General features: G+C 43.9%; 1 protein-coding gene across 2 annotated transcripts in view; it reads left to right on the plus strand.

Annotated features, from left to right (window-relative positions):
• The window catches only part of PCSK1 (proprotein convertase subtilisin/kexin type 1), a 31,053-nt gene that overhangs the window by 471 nt on the left and 8,933 nt on the right, over positions 1-21,649 (plus strand). For both annotated transcript variants that reach the window (XM_074813595.1, XM_074813596.1), the window contains exons 2-10: positions 1,620-1,724; positions 5,172-5,282; positions 7,537-7,683; positions 8,143-8,219; positions 10,193-10,281; positions 14,303-14,475; positions 17,067-17,279; positions 18,457-18,557; positions 19,517-19,750. In XM_074813595.1, coding sequence (XP_074669696.1) covers positions 1,620-1,724; positions 5,172-5,282; positions 7,537-7,683; positions 8,143-8,219; positions 10,193-10,281; positions 14,303-14,475; positions 17,067-17,279; positions 18,457-18,557; positions 19,517-19,750 — 1,250 coding nt within the window. The remainder of the gene's footprint in view (positions 1-1,619; positions 1,725-5,171; positions 5,283-7,536; positions 7,684-8,142; positions 8,220-10,192; positions 10,282-14,302; positions 14,476-17,066; positions 17,280-18,456; positions 18,558-19,516; positions 19,751-21,649) is intronic.

The following is a 21,649-nucleotide window of genomic DNA, read 5'->3' on the forward strand; positions in this document are numbered from 1 at the left end:
CCCCCCCCCGCTCCGCACCTCGGCGGGGACCCCGCGACCGCGGCGGCCGGACGGGACCGGGCGGGTCCTGAGGGCAGCGGGCGGGGGCGGGCAGGGCGGCTCGGTCCTTCCCTGAGGGCAGCGGGCGGGGACCCGGCGCGGCGCTGCCGCTCTGCCTGAGGGGTCCCGGCAGGGTCGGGCAGGGGTCCCGGTTCTCCCTGAGGGGTCCCGGCTCTCCCCTGAGGGGTCCCGGTTCTCCCCTGAGGGGTCCCGGTTCTCCCCTGAGGGGTCCCGGCTCTCCCCTGAGGGGTCCCGGTTCTCCCTGAGGGGTCCCGGTTCTCCCCTGAGGGGTCCGGGCTCTCCCCTGAGGGGTCCCGGTTCTCCCCTGAGGGGTCCCGGTTCTCCCTGAGGGGTCCCGGTTCTCCCCTGAGGGGTCCGGGCTCTCCCCTGAGGGGTCCCGGTTCTCCCCTGAGGGGTCCGGGCTCTCCCCTGAGGGGTCCGGGCTCTCCCCTGAGGGGTCCCGGCTCTCCCTGAGGGGTCCCGGCACGGCGCCTGGGTCTCCCTGAGGGGAGCGGGCAGAGCCAGGCAGGGCGGTTCGGCTCCCGCTGAGGGGAGCGGGCAGGGTCTGGCAGATATTCCCGCTCTCCCTGAGGGGACCGAGCTGGGCGCCCCGGCTCTCCCTGAGGAAGGGCACCGCCACCCTCCCTGAGGGGCTCGGGCAGGGTCTGGCAGGGCACCCCGCTGTCCCCGAGCAGTCCGGGCAGGAGGAGGGCTCAGCCAGCCCCGGCTCCGTCCCGGCGCCGCCCCCGCGCCGCCCCCCCCCGCGCCATCCCGCACCCACCCCCGAGGCTCCATCGCCGCCGCGGGGCTCCTCTCCCGCAGCCTCTCGGGGCTCTTTTTTCGGGATGCCGTGACGCCAGCGTTGTCAGGGATGAGTAACCGCCCTGAGGTGACAGCCCGGTCCCCCCGGCCGAGGGTCCTGCGCCAAGCCGGCAGCGCCGGGACCCCCCCAAAGCCCCTTCCCGGCCCCGCGCCCCGGGCCCGGCCGCGTCCTCCGGATCTCAGCCCTCGGCGCGGTCGCAGCTCTGCGGGTTTGGCTTTGGCGGGGTTCGGCCCCACCGATCTCAGACAGCCCCTCCTTAGGGAACAGGGGTGTTGGCAGCCCAGCGGGGCGCACCCGCGTCTCCCTGGAAATGCCGGTTCAGTAGGTGCCTGCGCAGCAAAACCCGGCGGTGAGGTTTCGGAAGGTGCGAGGAGCTTCTTACCCTTGTTCGGCTGAACCCCGGGAAGAGAGATAAAACGGGACTGGAGGTAAAACCCGGCTTCTAAAGGTGGCCGGGTCAAGGTGTGTCCGTGAGGGAACTGGTCACTACCCCCAGCACTACAGTACTGTGTTACTACTTCACTATCTTAAATAAAATGATGCCCCCCCCCCCCCCCAGTTTCTTCTAGCAGCGCTCAGGCTGTGGTAAGCGCTTGTTACTTGAAGAGTGTTTTTTAGTTTAGATGAAGGAATCTAAAGGCTAGTTTCTTGCTCTTTTGTCTTCAAGCAGAATGAATTCGGTCAGGTTGTGATTGTTGATATTTGTTTGCGGTGGAGAAATCTCTCTTGATAGTTAAAGTACGCCTCTGTCTTACAGATCGGATCACTCAAAAATCACTACCTATTCAGACATAAAAGCCATCCAAGACGGTCTCGAAGAAGTGCCATTCATATCACTAAAAGACTTTCTGACGATGAGCGGGTGAGTGTTACATTTATTCTTTTTCATGCTCTCTGTTTGTTCTGTCTCCTTTATTGCTAGCTTTGTAATGAGGTCACAGGCAGGCTCTCCTCGCTTTAGAAGTCTAATATATGCAGCCATCCATACTCGTGCTGAATAATACTTTATTATTCTGTCATTAACAGGCAGAATCTGACCCTCTCCTACCATATTTTTTGCAAGGGCTTTCCAAATTAAGATTTAAGATATGCAGCATTGCAGAGGCTTGGAATTTCAGATGTCGATGTGTCGCTGATGACAATGTGAACAAGGAGCCACAGGGCTTGATTCAGAGTAAAAATCCATAGATGCATTAAGCTTAATCAGGCCACGTCTGTGCAATTACCGTGGGAATTAGGTTTGATTTAAAGTGACTGAATATTTAAAAAAAAAAAAAAGTAGGGGAAAAGAGCCGAGGTGTTGCTGGATTCGCTTCTTCTATGACAAGCTCTGAAACCCCTTCTCAAAGAAACCATCACACGTTCTAGACTTGCAGGTTTTTTCCAGACTTGCAGTTTTTTTCTACACTTGCAGTGTTTTTCTACACTGGGATCCCAGCACAGTCCAAGGTCAGGCACACTGGGAGAGCCAGGGGTCTAAGGCACTATCCACCTGCGAGGCAGACTGCCCATTTATTTCACTTTATTTGAGAGAGAAGAATGTCTGTTTGTAAAACATACTGAAAAACCGGGGTGGGTGGCGAATTTAAGGAACAGACCAGAATGCTATCAGCCCCTCTTAAAACCAAGTTCTGGTGGATTTCAGAACAACGAAATCTGAATTTCAAATCAGTGTTATTGCAGCAATCATTGTAAAAATGAGAGCAGACCAAAGCATGAATTAACCTAGTTGTAAAACCCAGCAATTTATCATGTAAGGGTGAATCACTTGGGAAGGAGCAATTGGTTATCTGGAGGTTTTAGATGCAAATGTCATCTGGGAGGAAATATTCTATATGTAGCTAGGAGAATTAAAGGAGGGGGTGGGACGGGGTATGTGTTTTGCCTGTTTCCAAACCGTACGCTCTCATCTATCTCCTTGTGAACATGGGTTTAACGGTTAAAGTCTTCCAGGTGAAGTCATTCTAAACTGGGATATTCAAAGCCACAGTGCGAGTGGAAATGAGTGTTCTGATTTGTGCCCACACCCGTGATCAGGTGTTCAATGCCATCATAGCACCATGTTCAGGAACAGAGTTTTGGCTGCAGTTCCTCCCTGTTCTGGACTTACCACAGCGAATGCACCCCTTACACAGGGAAGCGTGGCCGTGTTTAGGACACGGAATTCCAATGTCATAAGCAGAATGGGAGCAGTTGTGCTACACGCGTTACTGCCAAACGTGATTGCAGACTTAGATCCAAAACCAGAGCTTCAAAGTGCTGCAGGTGATTTGCTAAATCTACTCTCATTTCCCTTTTATTTACCATTCAGTATGCAAATGAACCATGTGAGTGAATGACATGTAATTATGTCATTATGTAAGTGTATAAACACAAAGCAATCACATAACGCTGTGTAGTTACACGTGGACCTTGGCTCCAAAGAGCTACTCTTGTCTGGCAACAGCCTATTTAACAAGATTTAAATTCAGTCTTCAAAAAGGGAGAGAGAAGGGAATCCTGCTTTTGTTTGTGTAACGCCTTCATGACTTTCATGGTATGTTAAGTGTGAAAGCTGGCGTAAAACTTGGCTCTCATCTGAGTATTTCTCTGCTTCCTATAGATGTCCCAGTGTTTGTTGTAAAACAGATAAAGGCTGTGAATATATTGAAGGGATATGATTATCTGGTTCCTTAACTTCCAGTATTTGCGCTAGTTTCCAAACCTATTTTCTTGCAAAGAGACCCAAATCAAGATTATTTTCGCTGCTTTATTCATCAGCGACCGGAGATTTGGCACAGGGCCTTCGGCTTGTTCTGCAGACGGATGGTTGGAACCTCACCCAGCGGCGGAGTGACAGACATTTGGCTTGTTTGTCTGACATATGTGCTTGGTAGTTTCAGCTCATTTCCTCAGAGCAGTTGTCCACATCGAAAACAGCAAGCGTGGAAGCAGTCAGTTGTTAATTACTGTTGAGTGATGCAGAGGCCAGGCTTTGCTGTGGGCAGGGGAGAGAGAGAAAGGTAATTGCTGTGACCTGTGCACAAGTATGTGCGGCCCTGGGTGTCTGCAGGGCGGTTTAAAATACTTACACTTGCACATCTCCCGTGCCGAACTATGGTTTGTAGGGGTTTTAGTGAGAAATCTATAGCCAAGGGAAGAGTAATAGAGAGCTTTCAGTAAAGACTGCTGGTGTAGCTACCATTTTTAAGGGTTTATGTTCTTATAGTGGATTTCCATTAGTCTCTCACTAGGAAATTGTATTTTAATCAAATCAGTACTTTTTTAAACATTATAATTTGTGAGTTGTGCTTACGGCTTCATATATGGTGATAGATGTAAGGACCATAAAGCTCACAGCAGAGAAAAATAACAAAATATTCAAACCTTTAAAGCACAAGGCTAGATCCAAGGTGTCTTCCACCAGTGGCTTATAGCAGGATCTTGGCGATCTACTGAACCTGAGCTGGCTCTGCTTGTTTGGAGACGGGGATGAAAAGCACCAGCTTCATCAGAGTGACTGTCTCGGTACTACCGACGAATAACATTTTATTCCCCTTTCCAGAAGGAGCACACAGCACCGAGAGATCAGAACCAGGATTATTTTTTTTTTTTTTGGGGGGAGGGTTAGTAATGCATTCAAGGTGACCAAGTGGGATACACTTTAAAATGCAGCCCAGTGACTCAGAGATTGCTCTGCACAAATGCTGGGCGACTCACTCTATCGATGCTTTAGCAAAACACATTGAAGCATTTTGGCTTTGAGCTGCCCGAAGTGGAATTATGCCAGTGATGAAGTTAGTCTAATATTCATAGCTTACTAGTTGATCGCACTTCAAAACACCACTGGGAGAGAGACTTGAAGGTCCAGCTGGGCTATGAGTAACAGCATCATCATGATGGCTAGACTAAAGCCAGGGATAATCTTTCTCCTTTCAACTCCCCATAGATGGGGATTAAAATGTAGGTAGGAGAAAGAAGCAGGCTGTGGTTTTGCTTGTTTCAGTAACCACTGCTGCTTAGATAACCTCTAACCATACTGCACATTCGATATAAAAGCCCGTGTTGTGTGGCACTCACAGGAGTTCTACTGTTAACTGGTACTTAATGATTTTCTGTGACTTGATTCTATAGTATCATGATTTCATCAAGTCCTCTTGCCCAAAGTACACTGTACTTTAGCAGAAATAATCCTCCTCTCTGCAGCAAACATTGCTTATTTTGCTTTAGGCATCAAAATATTGCTGTGTGAGGAAAACCCTTGCCCTCTAGGCTGAGAAAGTCCTAACCTATAGAGGCTTACTTGTCATATTTATACAAATAATTGTAGGTGTCATGGGCAGAGCAGCAATATGAAAAGAAACGAACTAAGCGTGCCACCGTGAGAGACTCGGCAGAAAATCTTTTCAATGACCCTATGTGGAATCAGCAGTGGTATCTGGTAAGAATTTGTTTTGTTGTGGAACTGGGCATGGTGGATTTCAGTTGTGCTATCAGCTGCATTATTTTACTAGGATCAGAGCGATGCAGTGAAGGGAGTAAATGAAGAGTCCCTCTCACTAGCATTTGCTCTAAAAATGGGAGTTCTCTGCGCAGAGGATGTCCAGGTAACCTTCAGTTTTCTTTGCAGTGTTGTTTGAACAAAGATTCTAAAAGCCATTTCAGGCTGCTGCTTAGGATGGGGGTTGATACTAGAAACTGTAACAGTTAAAATCTACCTTTATGACGCGGTGATCCCAAGGGTCCCTTCCAACTTGAATGATTCTGTGATTCTGTGATGATTTTAAAAAATTTGCTATTGGCATCTAAGAAGTCCCTTATCATGTCTATGATGTGTATTTCTTTATTAAAATCGGTGGTGCAGAGACCGTCTGCCAGACGAAAACAAAAGCTCCTTCAGCCTCTTGGACAGGGATGTAAATAGAAAATGGTGTCCGCAGCTCACATGTTCAAAACATCGAGGAAAAGAAGTTTCCTGAGCTCTGTAGCTTCTGTCTGCACGTGACCACTCAGAAATACAGTTGATCATTTATGTTTTATGTGGTTTCTCTCTTGAGTCTGTGTTTGCACTGTGCATCTAGCTGCACCCTCCAGCTAGGCTTCATTGCTTCCACGCAGAACAGGGCTGGGATTAAAGGTGGGTGTAACAGATCAAGAAGAAAGGTCAAGCACAAGTGTGGCCCAGGTGGCTGGAAATACCTTTCTCTTCTTCAGTTCAGCTTAGAGAAAACAGACCAAACTCTAGGCTGTTTGTATAATGCTTCGCCCTCTCTTTCCTTTGCCTGAGCTAAGAAAAATAAATTATAAGCCCCAGAGCATAAAATATTTCTGTTAAGATTCCTGCAGACTTCTTTTCAACATAAGAAATGGTTATCTTTAAGAATTTAACTTTTCATTGAAGCTGAATATCTGTTTGCTTCTTTGCCTGTTTCCAAGAGGAAGCTGGAAATTACCGAGATGTCTGTATTGGACAAATACACAAACACACACAGAGTTTAGAAAAGCGGTTTTGTGAAAAAAGCAATGCCCTTCTCTCCAGGAGATCTCGTTCCTTTTTCCACCTCCCTATGGTTTTCTTTTCCCTCTAGTTTTCCCACATGAGAAACAGAAACGCGATGCTTACCCTTTTTTGCAGTGCATGTTGAATTTTTTCTGGTGAAATGCATAAATGTGTTAAATATTTTCTTCCAAAACATGCTCCTTGCCTTGTGGTGAATAACTTATTACTACCTTATGATTACAATTTGATGGGAACAGTTTTTAGCTCTATTCAGTGTGCCTTCACACGTCACCAGAAAAAATGATTGTTTGATGGATTCTAGAGAACAAAACTTGAAACCCTGAAAGGCAGCAGTCAGAAGAGAAAGGATAAAATGAAGGAAAGGTCATTCCCATAACAAATTTCTCTCTATAAGACTCCAATTTTATGAACATTCCTTTGGAAACAAAGAAATGAAAAACCTGCGATCAACTAGTGTAATTATGCAGAGAGAAACAGAAGGAAAACGCTTTTCTTTACATCTGTGTTTTTAAGGGGCTTGAAAGCAAGTTTTCTAAATTAGATGTGTGTACTGCACTCTTAATATTAGAGAGGAAAAATGACCCATTTAGGAGCTACTCTTTAAAGAACTTGTTGTGGAAGAGAAGGCTATAGATGATTCATGCTTCCAGTTGATTTACCACAGGAACAGTAATGAGGGTAGTAAACAGAAAGTTGTGATTCAGCACAGTTGTTCCTAACCAAACGACTACCTTAATTGTTTTATCCATTAATTATTATGCTCTGGCTTGAACGTCAAAGGAGAAAACACATTTGGAGAAAACACAGCTGACTGCATTGTGGGGTAGTGTCTTGGCTTCTCATCAAGTGAGAAGAACAAACACGAGCAGGTCTGATCATTAACTTGACGTTCCAAGGTTCATCAGTGCCTCCCTACCATTCCCCTGTTTCTGCTGCCTCCCTCCAATAAATCCAAGATGCTCTTTGTTCAAAGGTGGTCTTCAAGTAATGGGGTAAATCTTTCAGTGCTACAAGTATTTGAAGGAACTGACTTTTGTTTTATCTTTGCAAAATTTGAGCGAAATATACAAGTTCAGGCTGGGATGGTTTAGCATGCCTTTAAAATACATCTTTGGACCTGTGTAGTATAAATGGATAAAGATGTTGACGTATTTCAATCCTTTCTGTCCCCCAGCAAGATACAAGAATAACTCCAACCCTGCCCAAACTAGATCTCCACGTTATTCCTGTATGGCAAAAAGGGATTACAGGCAAGGGGGTTGTCATCACCGTACTAGACGATGGCTTGGAGTGGAATCACACTGACATCTACGCTAACTATGTGAGTTTGGGCATTAGAACACTACGGGATAAGTGCATTGACTGTAAATTTGATGTACAGACACCCTTCTCCAGCTGGCTGTCGGTTCTGTAAGTCAGCTCCTGCAGTACAGAGACTGAAATATTTGCCTCAGGCATAATTTGGAACCCAGTCTGTGTCACAGGAAGCTGAATGTTACTTAGCAATGATAGCAGGGTGGTTTTTTTGTTGTTTTGGTTTTTTTCCCCTCAGTGGATTTACTTCCCAGGCATGTTTGTATACAGTGGTTTAATGCTGAATTATTAAAGCTCCATGAAAAATTTATGGAATTGTTAATGCCCATCAAACTCTACCAACTTGATTGCTGTCAACATGAGGCACGCCAAAGAAATAAATAGATTCTAGAACCCATTCTGTTACACGTTTTAAACCACATTTTCTAGTTGTCCAAATTAATTGGTTTTTTTTTTTTAAATGTAGGATCCAAAGGCAAGTTACGATTTCAATGACAACGACCATGATCCCTTTCCTAGATACGACCCAACAAATGAAAACAAGTGAGTAGCCTCCAGTTGCATGAAGAGAACAAAACAGTGAGTTATTAATTTGTGTGTTAGAACATGCAAATGCACAAGTATCTCTGTATGTCCCCTATGACAATGATGTAATGAAAGGAGGAATTTGTCCAACAGCATCGCAGAGTGATTGAGGTTGGAAGGGATCTCTGGAGGTCATCTGGTCCCAGCCCCTGCCCACGCGGGGACACCGAGAGCCCAAGGACAGATCCAGACAGCTTTTGAATATTTCGAAGGAGGGAGACTCCACAACCTCCGGGGGCAACTTGTGCCAGTACTCGCTCACCCTCGCAGCAAAAAAGTGTTTATTGTTGTTCGGAAGGAACCTCTTGTCTTTCAGTCTGCACAAACATTTGCACGTAACATTGGCACAAACACCAAATAAGGAAATTAAATTCCCAGATGAAGACCTTCACAATTGAAATGTGCTGTCCTGAATTTCTTTGTATATGTAAGGTACTGATACGTTTCTGTGAGCTGAAGGGAACAATCTGCTCATGTCACTGTGCGTGTTCCTAGAGCGATACCTCCCTAAGCAGATTTTGACTTCAGTTCTCTGCTTTGAACTGGGAATTTTAAAAGAATGTGTCTCCTTGATGGGGTCTGGAAGAGACTGCGTCTCAGAGGAACCTACCGAGACACCCAACCCCTCAGGTCAGCTGTTGTAGCTAAGGACACTCTTTTCTAGTTCTGGGAGTAACTTCTGCACCAGCAGAATAGCTTCTACCTCAGTGCACACCGTCACAGGTGAAGTCATGCTTCTGACCTCCTTTCCTAGGGGTATGACAGACCGTCAGACACTGGAGGAGGATGTGTTCACTCCTGTGACAATCTTTCTGTCCCTTCTGAGGCGTATGGAAGCTTTATTTAGACCAGGTTTGTCCCAAGTGTCCTCAAGGTAATAACCCAGGAAGTTTCAGAAAGCTTGAGCACAAGACAGGCAGCCAGTTCCCTGGTAGTTCAGGGAGAGATTTTGTCCGTCAGAAAGAGAAGAGAATGGACCTCTTTAAAAGCTGGTACGCAGAAGAAATCAATTTCTTAAACTAATTAGGATGCTCCCACTCAATAAAGATACGGTGAGAAACTGTTGCGCTCGTTCCCTGTTGTTTATCAGACAATGCAGTAGCATCCACAACATAAATCAGTGGATGGGGGAAAAAACAATCAGTCAAAGGATAAATATTCTACAAATAAGACATTTGAAAAATGACGTTTCTACTTTGTTACAGCGTTATTTAAGAGCAAGAAGCCATTATCCTCTTGTTCCAATGACATTATCTCTTAAATCTACCTGTATGACCTCTAATCTTTATTAATAAGTAGATGGAACTCAGCCCAGAAGCATTCAAACACTTCATTGAATAACAATTTGTAGTATTAAATATACAACTCTTTTACAGTTACCCTTACATGAAGGTTTTCTGTGTTGTGGAATAAGAATCACCTATGGCAAAAAAGAATTGCATAGAAAATAGTAGGTTATGAGAAAAATTTAGCAATGTTGAGGATGCTTTAAAGGCTCACTTTCTGAAATCCTAAATAAATGCAGTCATTAAAAAAAAGAGTATCTAAACGTGTGATTAAAGAAGGCTTCTATGATATTTCTGTCTGAAGAAGTTCAGCGGCTTCTTAGCCCCATAATTTGGTGCTACTTTTGCACTCTACTGAGATACTGGTGTCTGATGGGTCTGCAGACTTCAGTGTGACTGAGGTAAAGCATTTTCATCTCATCACGATGATCCTCTGATCATTAAGCAGGTAAATTTATGTTGCTCGAAGCCCAAGAGAAACAAGTGTTTTAGTATCATGTAGATACGGCTCGGAAGCTCTTCCATAACTGCATTGCATTCATTTAAAGGAAGACCCACCAAAATCAAGGTCGTCGGTGATGAGTCTTTGTGTACGTTACACAAAGATGTCGTGAGATGTTGTTTATTCTGGCTATGTTTATTCAGGCATGGGACACGGTGTGCAGGAGAAATTGCCATGCAAGCCAACAACAGAAAATGTGGAGTTGGAGTAGCCTACAATTCCAAAGTTGGAGGTAAGAAAATGAAAATAATTAGATGTCTGATAGGAATGGAAACCAGAGAGATACTGCGAAGCGCTGAGTGTTTTCAACCACTGTTAATCTGAAATACGAATGACTGGCTCTTCTCAGAAAACATCCATCTTGCACCATTAGGCTACAAAATCCTGTCTGGCCGTAGTGCAGAGTGTTACATCTGTATGACAGCATTTCTTGAATGTCAGCATACTCTCTGGAATTTGGTTATCTGTTGAATGTAGGTAGAATATGTAACAGTAGCAGCAGCAATATAGGTGGTGGTGATGATGATAATAATAATAACAACAACAATAATAATAGTAATAGCAGCATCAGCCTATATTGTACCATGAGATAAGACTGTATCTTTTAAGGAATGATGGACTCACTTCTTATAATTGGTTATACTGGAGAGAGGTGGCATGGGGGAGGAGAGGGATTGAGTAGAGTGAAAGTAAGAATATACAAATTTATACCCACCCTTGCTCGCAGCATATTGTTCCCATCTACTCAATCACATTCAAAAGGTCACGTCAGTCAAGATACTCAAACTGCTGCTGTTTTCATTTCAACAGCTTCTCTATTATCATCGTAAGTTAATTTTGAAAATAAGTGGAGTCCTGCATGCCCGTCAATCAATACTGCCATGTTTTTGGAAGTGGTGACTAAAAGTTTAATCCATTAGAGGTTTAGGAAATAGTCATGATCAAAGTATCAGTTGCAAATGGTTATTTAGCTCAGCAGAAGATACTTGTACAGTCCTAGTTTTTCCATTACTCCCTTTTTTCCTTTTAAACAAAGGGATGATGAGTGGCAATTGACACCCATAACTGCCGTTCCCACCATTTCAGTCTTTATGTTTGTAGGCTCCCATTTCCTCTGCTGAGCTGTCATAGATGTCAGCTTTGCAGTCTGCCTTTGCCACGATGCATTATGCTGTCGTGCTCTGTTTAAATAAAATATCTCACTCATAAGACGAAGACGCCAAATTTTCAAAGCAGGGCAAAATGGATGAAGCTGCAAAGATGTCTGAACTCCCGCTGTGCCCATATTTTAAGGCACTGGCATCTACAGAGAAGATTCTTCCACAGTTATTTGCATATGCTCTGTGTTCGTTTGCAAATGAAAACTACAGATCTATGTGGGGTGATTTGTCTAGAAAAGGAAAATAACAGGAGGAAAAGCAGTCCGGCAATCTGTATTACCCAGAAAGCTGCTTATGTCTGGGCGGGGGAGCAGAAAGAATGGAAAAGTTGAAAGAAATCATAAGCTGTTATATATGACCACCCTGATTAAGACAGGGACATAACAAAAATATGTTCAAAGAGCAACAGAAGATAGAAGTCTTCCAAAGATTCAGATAAATTTGGAGTGGCTAAACATTGGAGGGCTTTTCTGGTATTCCAAGCTATACAGGATCCATTTCTTCACAGGTTTTTTCTCTTCTTTTTTTTTTTTAAATCCGTGAAATGACACATTACACACTTCTGTTTGACGTTATTTCAGGATGACTTCTTTAAGTGGCTGTCTGCTTGTAGCAGTTGCCATTCTGGATAAATCCAGTGGTCCACAGCCAATGCCTTTTCTCCGACAGTCAGCAATAGCTGCTTTAGGGAAAGAAACCCTGACATTTGGCATACCTTGTTCTCTAATCTTCAGCATCAGAGGTTGGTTTAACTTTGTCTTGAGGGGTAAAATAAAACCTTCCATTCAGAATTTTTTGTTTTCTGTGAAAATACTGACTTTAATAATGCTGAGTGCTCTCACTACTCACATCAGTGCCTGGCCCTGTTCTGAGACCTGGATTAGTCTCTTTGGTACTTTGCGGCTGTGAATCCCATGGGCTTCTCTGTGCACTGTGCGAAAAAAAACATAGTTCTTAATGCCAGTTTTCAAAGTGACACCTTTCAGTGTCCTTTAACATTCTCCTCTTGTTCTGTGTAGAGCTAAGAAATGTGTGTGTATTGATCACCTTCAGACTGAAGCAGGCTGTATATATTTTCACGTGTAGCACTGTGCTACGATATTTCTCTGGTGCTACCATGGAAATCAAATGATTAAGAAGCTCCATTTTACAAAGGACTGGGCTGAGAGTTCCTGCACAGTAACATGTTGCTAAAAATAGCCTCCTGCCAGGCAGATACATGTATGTGCCTGAAATTACCTCGGGCTTTGCCGGCTTTTGATTTTGTGGGACTGATGATGGAAGCAAGCATGTGCAGGAATAGGAAGGAGTTTATGCAAGAGGACATAATTGGAGGCTGCTCAGGGAAATATCACTGCAGTCATCAAATCCCTGAGTTGACTTAAAACAAGCAGGATTTTTGGCGATCGCGGAGACAAGACAGCGTTTTTTGTCTTGAACTGTTTTCATCAGCGTGTTGTCAGTGTTCCTGTTTTCTTCCTTAGTACATTAGTTATCTGCAGAGTTGGCTTTGTCTTCTTCTGTGGGAAATATCTGTGCACTACTCTCTGCATTCCCAGTATCTCATTATGTGTTGCAAGCTCGTGCCCGGCGCTTGCAGTCATTTCCACGCAGGCAGATCTTTGCTCACAGCGCGCTGGTATGAGAGAATCTGACAACTCTGAGCCAACCGAAAAATGAGTATTCAAAATGTTAACGAGTTTAAGCCTATCCAGGGTAAGTGGTGTCTTTGGTACCTGAGGCACAGAATATACCTTGATTCTTTTCTCGGCTCTGTGAGTGGTCATGGAGTAGCAGTGGTTGAGCAGATTAACTCCTTTGTCTGCTTTTGCCACTAATTAATAGGAAATAATAAAGCCCAGCTTTATCTCGGTGGTATTACGAGTCTTAGAGGCCAGCCATTTGGGAAATGAATTATGCTTACAGTCTTTTTTTCCCTGCTTGATAGTATAAAAAAAGAACAAGACACTGAGCTGCAAGGGCAAGATTGGGAGATTTTTTTTCTTTGTTTTTTTTTATAGTAGAACGACCACATTTTTTCAGCTGTGCTTTGGAAAGATCCCCGTTTTGTGGAAAATACTAGAAAATGAGTCCTCATAATTCACCAACTGCCAGTAATGGTGCAGCTGCTGTAGTACTAACTTGCCAAGTTCAAGAGAACCCAGAGATTTTTATTGCTTGAAAACACAGGCTGAATCCTGACTGCTGTGGCTCTTATATTGCTGCTGTTGCTGGGAGAGCCATGCCATAGTGGGAATTTTGCCAGACTTCTGCTATTTCTGTCCTCCTCCAGCACTGGACACTGGTAGCAGTCCTGCTGCAGAGCTGGGGGTTTGCAGAGCGAGAGATCCAGTACAGATGAACCGCTGTCTGCTGCTGAATTTTAAGTACCACTGAGATCAGGCTTGCTCTGAAGAAGATTATCTCATGCAGTTCCTAATAAAATGTTAATGGCTAGGTATCTCTAGCATCTCTGGATTGCTCACAGTAGAAAAAACGCAGCAGTAAAATAACAGTGAGAATTTTTTGTGGTGAAGGTTGAAGAGCTGGTGAAATAGCAGCGTCACAAAGACAGCAAAACCTTAATGACTGTGAGTACAGAGTGTCTTAGCCAGAACATACAGGACTACATCTTTGAACTAAAACTCTTAAAGATGGAAGTAATGCTGGTAAAACCTATTCAATTTTAGTGACGTACTAGCAGTTTGAGAAGTCTTTGTTACAGATTTAACAGGAAGAAGAGTCAAGAAAGAGCTCAATGCAACAAGAAAAAGCAGGAACAGTAGGCAAAACATCATCCTGGCTGTCTGTAGAAGGAGAGAAAGAAGTAAATAAAAGGCAACCAGGATTTTAGGAGGGTTTTTTTTTTTAACGTTTGTAGCAAGCACTGAGCTCTGCAAATAAATGGTAAGTGTCCTGTTTCACAATGACACGAACTGTCCTCGGTATTACTTATGTGAACAGCAGCAGGCTGTGGTTGCAGTAGTTAAGGATTAATTTTGTGGGAAGCTTTAGAAACAGTTAACAAAGACAAAGAGGAGGGAGCAGAAAGTAAATCCAGTGTGCTGCCTTTTTTTTTTTTTTCCTGTTAAGGTATACGAATGCTGGATGGAATAGTCACTGATGCTATTGAAGCCAGTTCAATCGGTTTCAATCCAGAACATGTGGATATTTACAGCGCAAGCTGGGGCCCTAATGATGATGGTAAAACCGTGGAGGGACCTGGGAGACTGGCACAGAAGGCTTTTGAGTATGGGATAAAACAGGTACAGTACTTAAGAGAAAGATGCAATAAAATGTGTCAGAGAACAGAATTTTTAAATGGTTGATATCAGGGAAGAAATGAAAACCGTTTGCGCTCTCTTTGCTCAAACATTTGAAAAGGAGGGGAGAGATTTTAACAGTACAGGTCAGAGAAATTACCAGCCAGAAGAGGACTTTTAAAAAAGCACCATTAGAGCTTTCTAAGCTGGTTTTAAGCCGCTATTCTCCACAGATAAGCTTTCTTTTCCCATCCTTACTTTTGCTGCCTTTGTCTCGCCCTACCCCCACCCTTCTCTGCTGCTTGTTTTGCGCTGAACAGTAATTGGATTTCTGCACTGAAAGCCTGTAAAATTTAATACAAAATTTCTGCTTTGTGAATATTTTGCTGTGTGAAATAACGATGCATTTTAGCACCCTGTGGATGGGCTTGTATTGTGTTAATTGCATTAGTTTATAAATTGGTGCATATTGCGATCCAATTAAAATGAGGATAGTAAAAATGCATGATGAAGGGTGTTGGAAACAATGCTTTTACGGTTCTTTTCTTTAGATCTGGTTGGATGACAAGGAGGGTGCAGACTGAGAGCTACCGGGGATGTATTAATAAACTACTCTCGCTCTTGCCAGTGAGGTGAAAAGAGATTTGGAGATGGACAGGTGCTAACAGAGAGAGGAAGACTGGATCAGAGAGAGGAGAGAAATGGAGGAAAGCTTGAAGGACAGAAGCAAAGAGAAAGGATTTCGGAATAAGGGCAGTTAACATTAGGAGACAGAAGGAGGGAAGAAGAGGAGTCTGACAGCTGACAAACATACTCTGAGGGAAGAGGAGAGACTGAGAGAAGTGAGCTGGTGATAAACAGAGATCTAAGTCCGTAGGTAGGCAGCAAGAGAAGAGGGAGAATTAAAGGCAATAATGAGGAAACAGATTTTCAGTGGTCTCACTCTGAAAAAGCAGGCTCTTTGGTGAAGAACGTATCTTTCTTTACAACTTGTTTTATTTCTCGAGCAAATTTACCCATTCATTTGTCAGGCTTCCCTTTGCAAGGATCTGGATTGTCTCCACCCTGCTTAAAGTCAGACAGAGTTGGGGCTGTCAGAGGCTTCAGTCCCTGGCCTGGTAAAGCGCTTAGGCGAATGCTTAGCCTTAAGCATCTAAGAGGTGTTAGTACCACTCTTAAATGAGATCAAAGCAGCTGTCTACACATACCAGTGCTTTTCTGGACTGCAGCCTTTATTCTCAAGGAAGGTACTGTCTCATTTTCTGTAATTGACGTGACTTGTTCTTTTCTTCCCATTTTAAGTCGTATTGCACAGTGCAGCTTACTTTTCTTTATTTTTAATGTTTTAAGTGCTGCAAATGTCTCAGCACTTGCACACATGACTTCAAATCTCATCTGAGTGGGATGATAAAAATCTGTATTTCAGCTGCTGTTTCCAGTGAATGTACATCTATTAACAATGAACTTTTGCTCTTCACACTAAATGAATTTTTTTTCCTCTGAAGGCCTAGCACAGCTTAAGACTGGGTAGGGTGATACGTGTTTGCTCTGTGATAGCTGTGATAGTTCACACGCTGCCAGCATCAGCCGCTAGCTGCTGCTCCCTCATTGCATGTTGGAGACCAGAGCAGAGACTGGTGGTGCTGGCCCGCGGGTCTCTAAGAGAAGGGGGGGGTTCTCAGTCAGATGCGCTTGCTGGTTTACTCTGTTTCGCCAAGTGAACGCCAGCTGCAAAAGGCTTCCTTACAAAATATAAACTGTTGGAAGAGTCGTATCATGTACATCATTCATACTGCTTGCCTGTAGCTCTGTGATGACAGGAAAGACAAGTGAAATAACCCCTGATAAACTTGTAATTTCTTTAAGAAAATGGACCTTTTTCCCAGAAATGTTCAGGACCAAAACATTAGTCTGGAGAAGAGGAGGATGAGGGCAGACCTCATGGTCCTCTAAAGCTCCCTGAAAGGAGGGTGCAGAGAGGGGGGAGGAGTCTCTTGAGCCAAGGACCCAGCGGCAGGCCAAGAGGGAATGGCCTCAAGCTGCGCCAGGGCAGGGTCAGACTGGCTCTTAGGAAGGATTTCTTTGCAGAAGGGGTTGTTGGGCGTTGGAATGGGCTGCCCAGGGCAGGGGGGGAGTCCCCATCCCTGGAGGGGTTGAAGAGTCGGGTTGACCCAGCGCTGAGGGATCTGGTGGAGTTGGGAATGGTCAGGGTGAGGTTCATGGTTGGGCTGGAGGAGCTTCAAGGGCTTTTCCAACCCAGATGATTCTGGGATTCTGTGATCAGCATGTGGGAAAACTTACCTGTTGAGCACAGACTCTGTTTTTAACTTAAAAACCTATTCTGAGGAAAGTCGCTGTAGCTGAAACACTAAACCTAGACCAGTTAAACTAAGAGGGGTACTGTAGGGTGTGAAGTAGGGTACCTCAAGCAGCTGTTTTCTTCTGTCTCTGTCTTCTACAGTGCTTATGGAAAATTGTCCTTTTCCACCTGAAAATGTTTGCTATATTAGGCTTTTTGCGGGGAAAGAGTTGTTAAGAATACATTACAGAGACTGAAATCTCTTCGATAACCACTCATTTCCATTTTTCTCTAGGGCCGGAATGGGAAAGGCTCCATTTTCGTGTGGGCTTCTGGGAACGGAGGCCGTCAGGGTGACAACTGTGACTGTGACGGTTACACTGATAGTATCTACACTATCTCCATTAGCAGTGCTTCTCAGCAAGGCCTTTCTCCCTGGTATGCAGAGAAGTGCTCTTCAACTCTGGCCACAGCATACAGCAGTGGGGATTATACTGACCAAAGAATTGTAGGTTGTTTTTACCAGTTTCAGAACAAACATAGAAATGTGTGATATATGCAAATAACAAGTGAGAGCTCTTAAATGCTTGGTTTCAAGTGCCTGCTTTACGTTCTGTGTTACCTGCTTAGTGCTTTTGCCTTGAACCACTGAGGGATTTGTAATCCAATAAGTGATTGTATTCCTGGAACATCTTCTCCTGTAAAGCAATGGCTAAACAAAATCGTGGTGTCAGTGCGATTAAATCAGCATGCTGAATTTGTCTGCTGCTTGTGTACAACAGAGGTCTCTGCATGAAGCTGGATATGGTCCCATTCTTCAGAAAGGGCAGGTGAAGAGAGGTTTAGAGTGAAAGGAAAAAGAACCTGTGAAGTTCACGTACCGTATGAGTCAGCACCTCCGGAATACCTTGCCATTAGCTTTTGTAAGATTGTCAGCCCTGAGTTCCCACTTACGACAGCAACAATAGTGCTTCCAAACCTGTGACATGTACTCAGCAACCAGGCGTATCAGTCTGTGTACCTCCATTAACTGTGCAAGAAATAACTTGTACTGAAGAAAATTGCTGTGATATAATAGTGGCGAAGTACCTGTAATTTCTGTTCGGCCCTGGAGGATGCTAATTTTGCAGTAAACTTTACTGATGGGATTAAAACACTGTCATTCCAAGTTAGCCAGGAGATCTGTCCTTCCTAAGTGGCTTCTCTTCATAGCCGAGATGTAGATACACGGGCAGATGAATTCGGTATTTAATTTCCAAATAAAGCACATGTTTCATTGCAAATTATAGTTCTTCTGCTGAAGAGGGAGCAGAACACCAATACTAATCCTATGAGTAATTTTCTAGCAAGCAGTAATTTTAAATGTTCTAGGCCCAACACAATGATCTGTTTTTATGATTCACCAGTAAGCCTGAAACACTTATTGTGAAACCTTAGAATAAAATAAGTTATTCAGTGTGGGAGTATTTTGTTCCAACACAAAGTGTTTTGATACAAAAATTATAGTTGAAGTGAAAAGAGTGGATTGAAATATGAACGGATTTAAGCATCCATCACTTTTTCTGCTGGTGAGCAGTGTAGTAATACGCACCAAGATACATGGTTATGTTTGTGAGTGTGGCTGTGACTGTATTTACAACTGTTTATTCATGCAATCTGGCTTTTTTTTTGTGTTTCTCTGTCAGACAAGTGCTGATCTTCACAATGAATGTACAGAGACTCACACTGGGACCTCTGCATCTGCACCACTGGCAGCAGGAATTTTTGCCCTAGCCCTGGAAGCAAAGTAAGATGTCACACAATTACCTTTGAAACTCCTCTCTCTCAGCCACCCCACCATCTTCCCCCAAAATGTTGTCTCTCTGCAGCGGCATCGTCTCAGGCTGGAGCTCCACTTTTTGTCAGTCAGACTTGCTTGGCCTGATGACACAGATAAGCAGCTACTTGCTTCAACGCTGTCCTAGCAAAGCAGAACCAACATAAGTAAAACGTGATGACCGAGGAATTTTAGTCCATTTTGTGCATTGGCAACAGTTGTTTACTGAGTTCTGGTCAATTGCACTTAAAAGCAGTGAGTCTGCACATGTATCAGGAGAACATAATTTGAATAGGTTGCAGGAATTTAAATTAATTCTTTAGTCAATTTACAGAACCTTTTCTGCCAGTGATGAGAGATAAAGTGGAAGGTACCCAAGCCTGACTGTCAGAGCAGGTGGGGAGCAGGATCCTCTAGGGCTGGCAGTCAGAACATATGGCTTAGGGAGGGTCAGAAAGGGCAGGACGGAACAGAACAATGGCTTTTTCACCAAAAACACTTCAGGTGTAGGCTTAGTACTGGAGTAGTGTAGGTTCAGTTCCATTTTCTATTGCTTACTCCTTTGATGGCATAAGCCAAGATACTTAGGGCCATATTTTAAAGGGGAGAGTTAGAATCAAATACCCAGTGAATTTGCAAAGTCCAGGTCCCTTAAAGACTGGTGGGAAATAGTAGTTTTTCTAGTTAACTTCAAACACCTGAATTATTTTGAAGAACTGGACTCTAATCTTGCTAGATACCCATTCTTCATTTACACGGAAATCTTGTCTACCTGGAGGAGTATTGTGGGGATAAGCATGCAACATGCTGTCTATTTTAAAATAATGGGACGCCATATACATCCAGAGCGTGTTCTGTTGCAGGCTAATAATTGAGAGAAAAATAATAGATAGCCCTGAAACAATTAACCAGGAACATTTTCCCAACAGCCCAAATCTAACCTGGAGGGATATGCAACACTTGGTAGTGTGGACCTCAGAATATGATCCACTGGCTGGAAATCCAGGATGGAAGAAGAACGGAGCAGGACTGATGGTCAACAGCCGATTTGGGTTTGGGCTCCTCAATGCCAACGCGCTGGTAGATTTAGCTGATCCCAAGAGATGGAAAGGGGTACCAGAAAAGAGAGAGTGTATTGTCAAAGACAAAAGCTTTGAACCAAGGTAAGAATTTGCATTAGCAGTAAGAAGCTTATGCCTGTCTTAGTAAAGCCTGAAGGATAGTATTCAGCACAGATTGCTCTGAAGCAGACTAAGAGATTTCTTTTGATTCATTTGGTTTTGCCTGACTCTGTTGCTCAGAGGCAGACAAGGAGCATTTGTTTGCTTGCTTTTTTCAGTGTAAGACTGATGGAAATTACTAGCATGAAGCCTTAACAAAGATTATTATGTCTGCTTGTGCAGCCAGGGTATGGATAGATGATACTGTGAGACTGAACCCAACAGATAAGATATGAATGTTTAGACTGATATCAGAATGTGAATAAAAAGATACCAAAGTCTCCCAGGGATTTTTTTAAAAAACCATCTGTAACTGATCTTAGCAATTCTTTTCCTGTAACAGACATAGCATATGTTGAAATCAAGGTGATATATTGAGCTTTAGTCACATCCGTAGCACTTCTCTTATGAAACAGAAGTGTCTCAAAGGCTCGCTGAAAAGACTTGCCAGCCACATTCACAAGTGCTCCCAGCACAGTGAGCCTAAACTGAGCTCATCATACAGGTAAGTCATAACTAGTCACTAAGCTGGTTAATCAGTAAGGGTAGCTAAACCGTTTTGTCTCCACTTGTTCACTTCTGGATTTGTGTCTAGAAAAAATACAGCTGTTTCAAAGATTGAAGTTACACGGCGTGAGTGCACCAAAAATCTGTCTGTAGAAACATTTTACAGTGTTTTGGAGTGCCACTGCTTGGTAGCCACATTATTTATGCTATTTTACTATCAATTTGCTTTTATGAGCTCTCTCCTTTCCACAGAGTGTTGACCCAGTACTGATGTGTGTAATACTTGGCGTTTATGTATTTTTATTGCAGTCCTCTGTGTTACATTATAAAAACAAAGATCCCACAATTCTGAGTTTAGAATTATTTATGTGGAGATTGAGATACCCCATTCTCATTAGAACTGATGGAAATCGTGCAGAGCACTGTGCACAGTAGCTCGCTGTACAGAGAACATACAGAAGATGTTAGGGTTTATTCGTGAGATGGCATTGACTAGAAAGGGTTAAAATGGCTGTGCCTGCTGCAATAATTTAACTCCATGATAACAGTCCTTCTGGATATTTGAATGAGGTGACTAAGTCTGATACAGTCGTGTGATGCAGCTGCCTGCAGAGTGGGTTTTTGTGGTCTCTGTGGGACAACAAAGTGTTGACAGAAACCCTTGATTTATCAAACTTGCTTGCTTCCACAAGTCTGTCTTATCACTTGGTCCACTGCAGCATTATCTGTGCTTCCAGAACTTCCCCTGGTTTTTACTGGAGCGCTCAAAAAAAAAAAAAATGGATGTAGAATTTGTCTGTACTTCTTCCTTTCTCATCATTCTGAAATGGGTGTTAAATGTGTCATTTGGGCACCTCAACATGAGAGAGATCTCGAGGTGCTGGAGCGAGTGCAGAGGAGGGCAACGAGGCTGGGGAAGGGCCTGGAGAATAAATCCTGTGAGGAGAGATGGAAGGAGCTGGGACTGTTCAGTGTGAGGAGGAGAAGGCTGAGTGGAGACCTCATCACTCTACAGCTCCCTGAAAGGACATTGTAGAGAGGTTGGTGCTGGTCTCTTCTCACAGGTGATTAGTGACAGAACAAGGGGGAACGGCTTTAAACTGCAACAGGGGAGGTTCAGACTGGACATGAGGAACAAATGTTTCCCAGCAAGAGTGGTCAGAGAGTGGAATAGGCTGCCCAGGGAGGGGGTGGAGTCACCACCCCTGGGTGTGTTTAAGGGCCGTTTGGATGAGCTGTTGGGGGATGTGGTGTAGGGGAGAACTTTGTAGAGTCGGGCTGAGGGTTGGACTCAATGATCCCGAGGAGCTTTTCCAACCTGAATGATTCTGTGAT

The sequence above is a fragment of the Strix aluco genome, chromosome Z (assembly GCF_031877795.1).
Source record: "Strix aluco isolate bStrAlu1 chromosome Z, bStrAlu1.hap1, whole genome shotgun sequence".
NCBI lineage: Eukaryota > Metazoa > Chordata > Aves > Strigiformes > Strigidae > Strix > Strix aluco.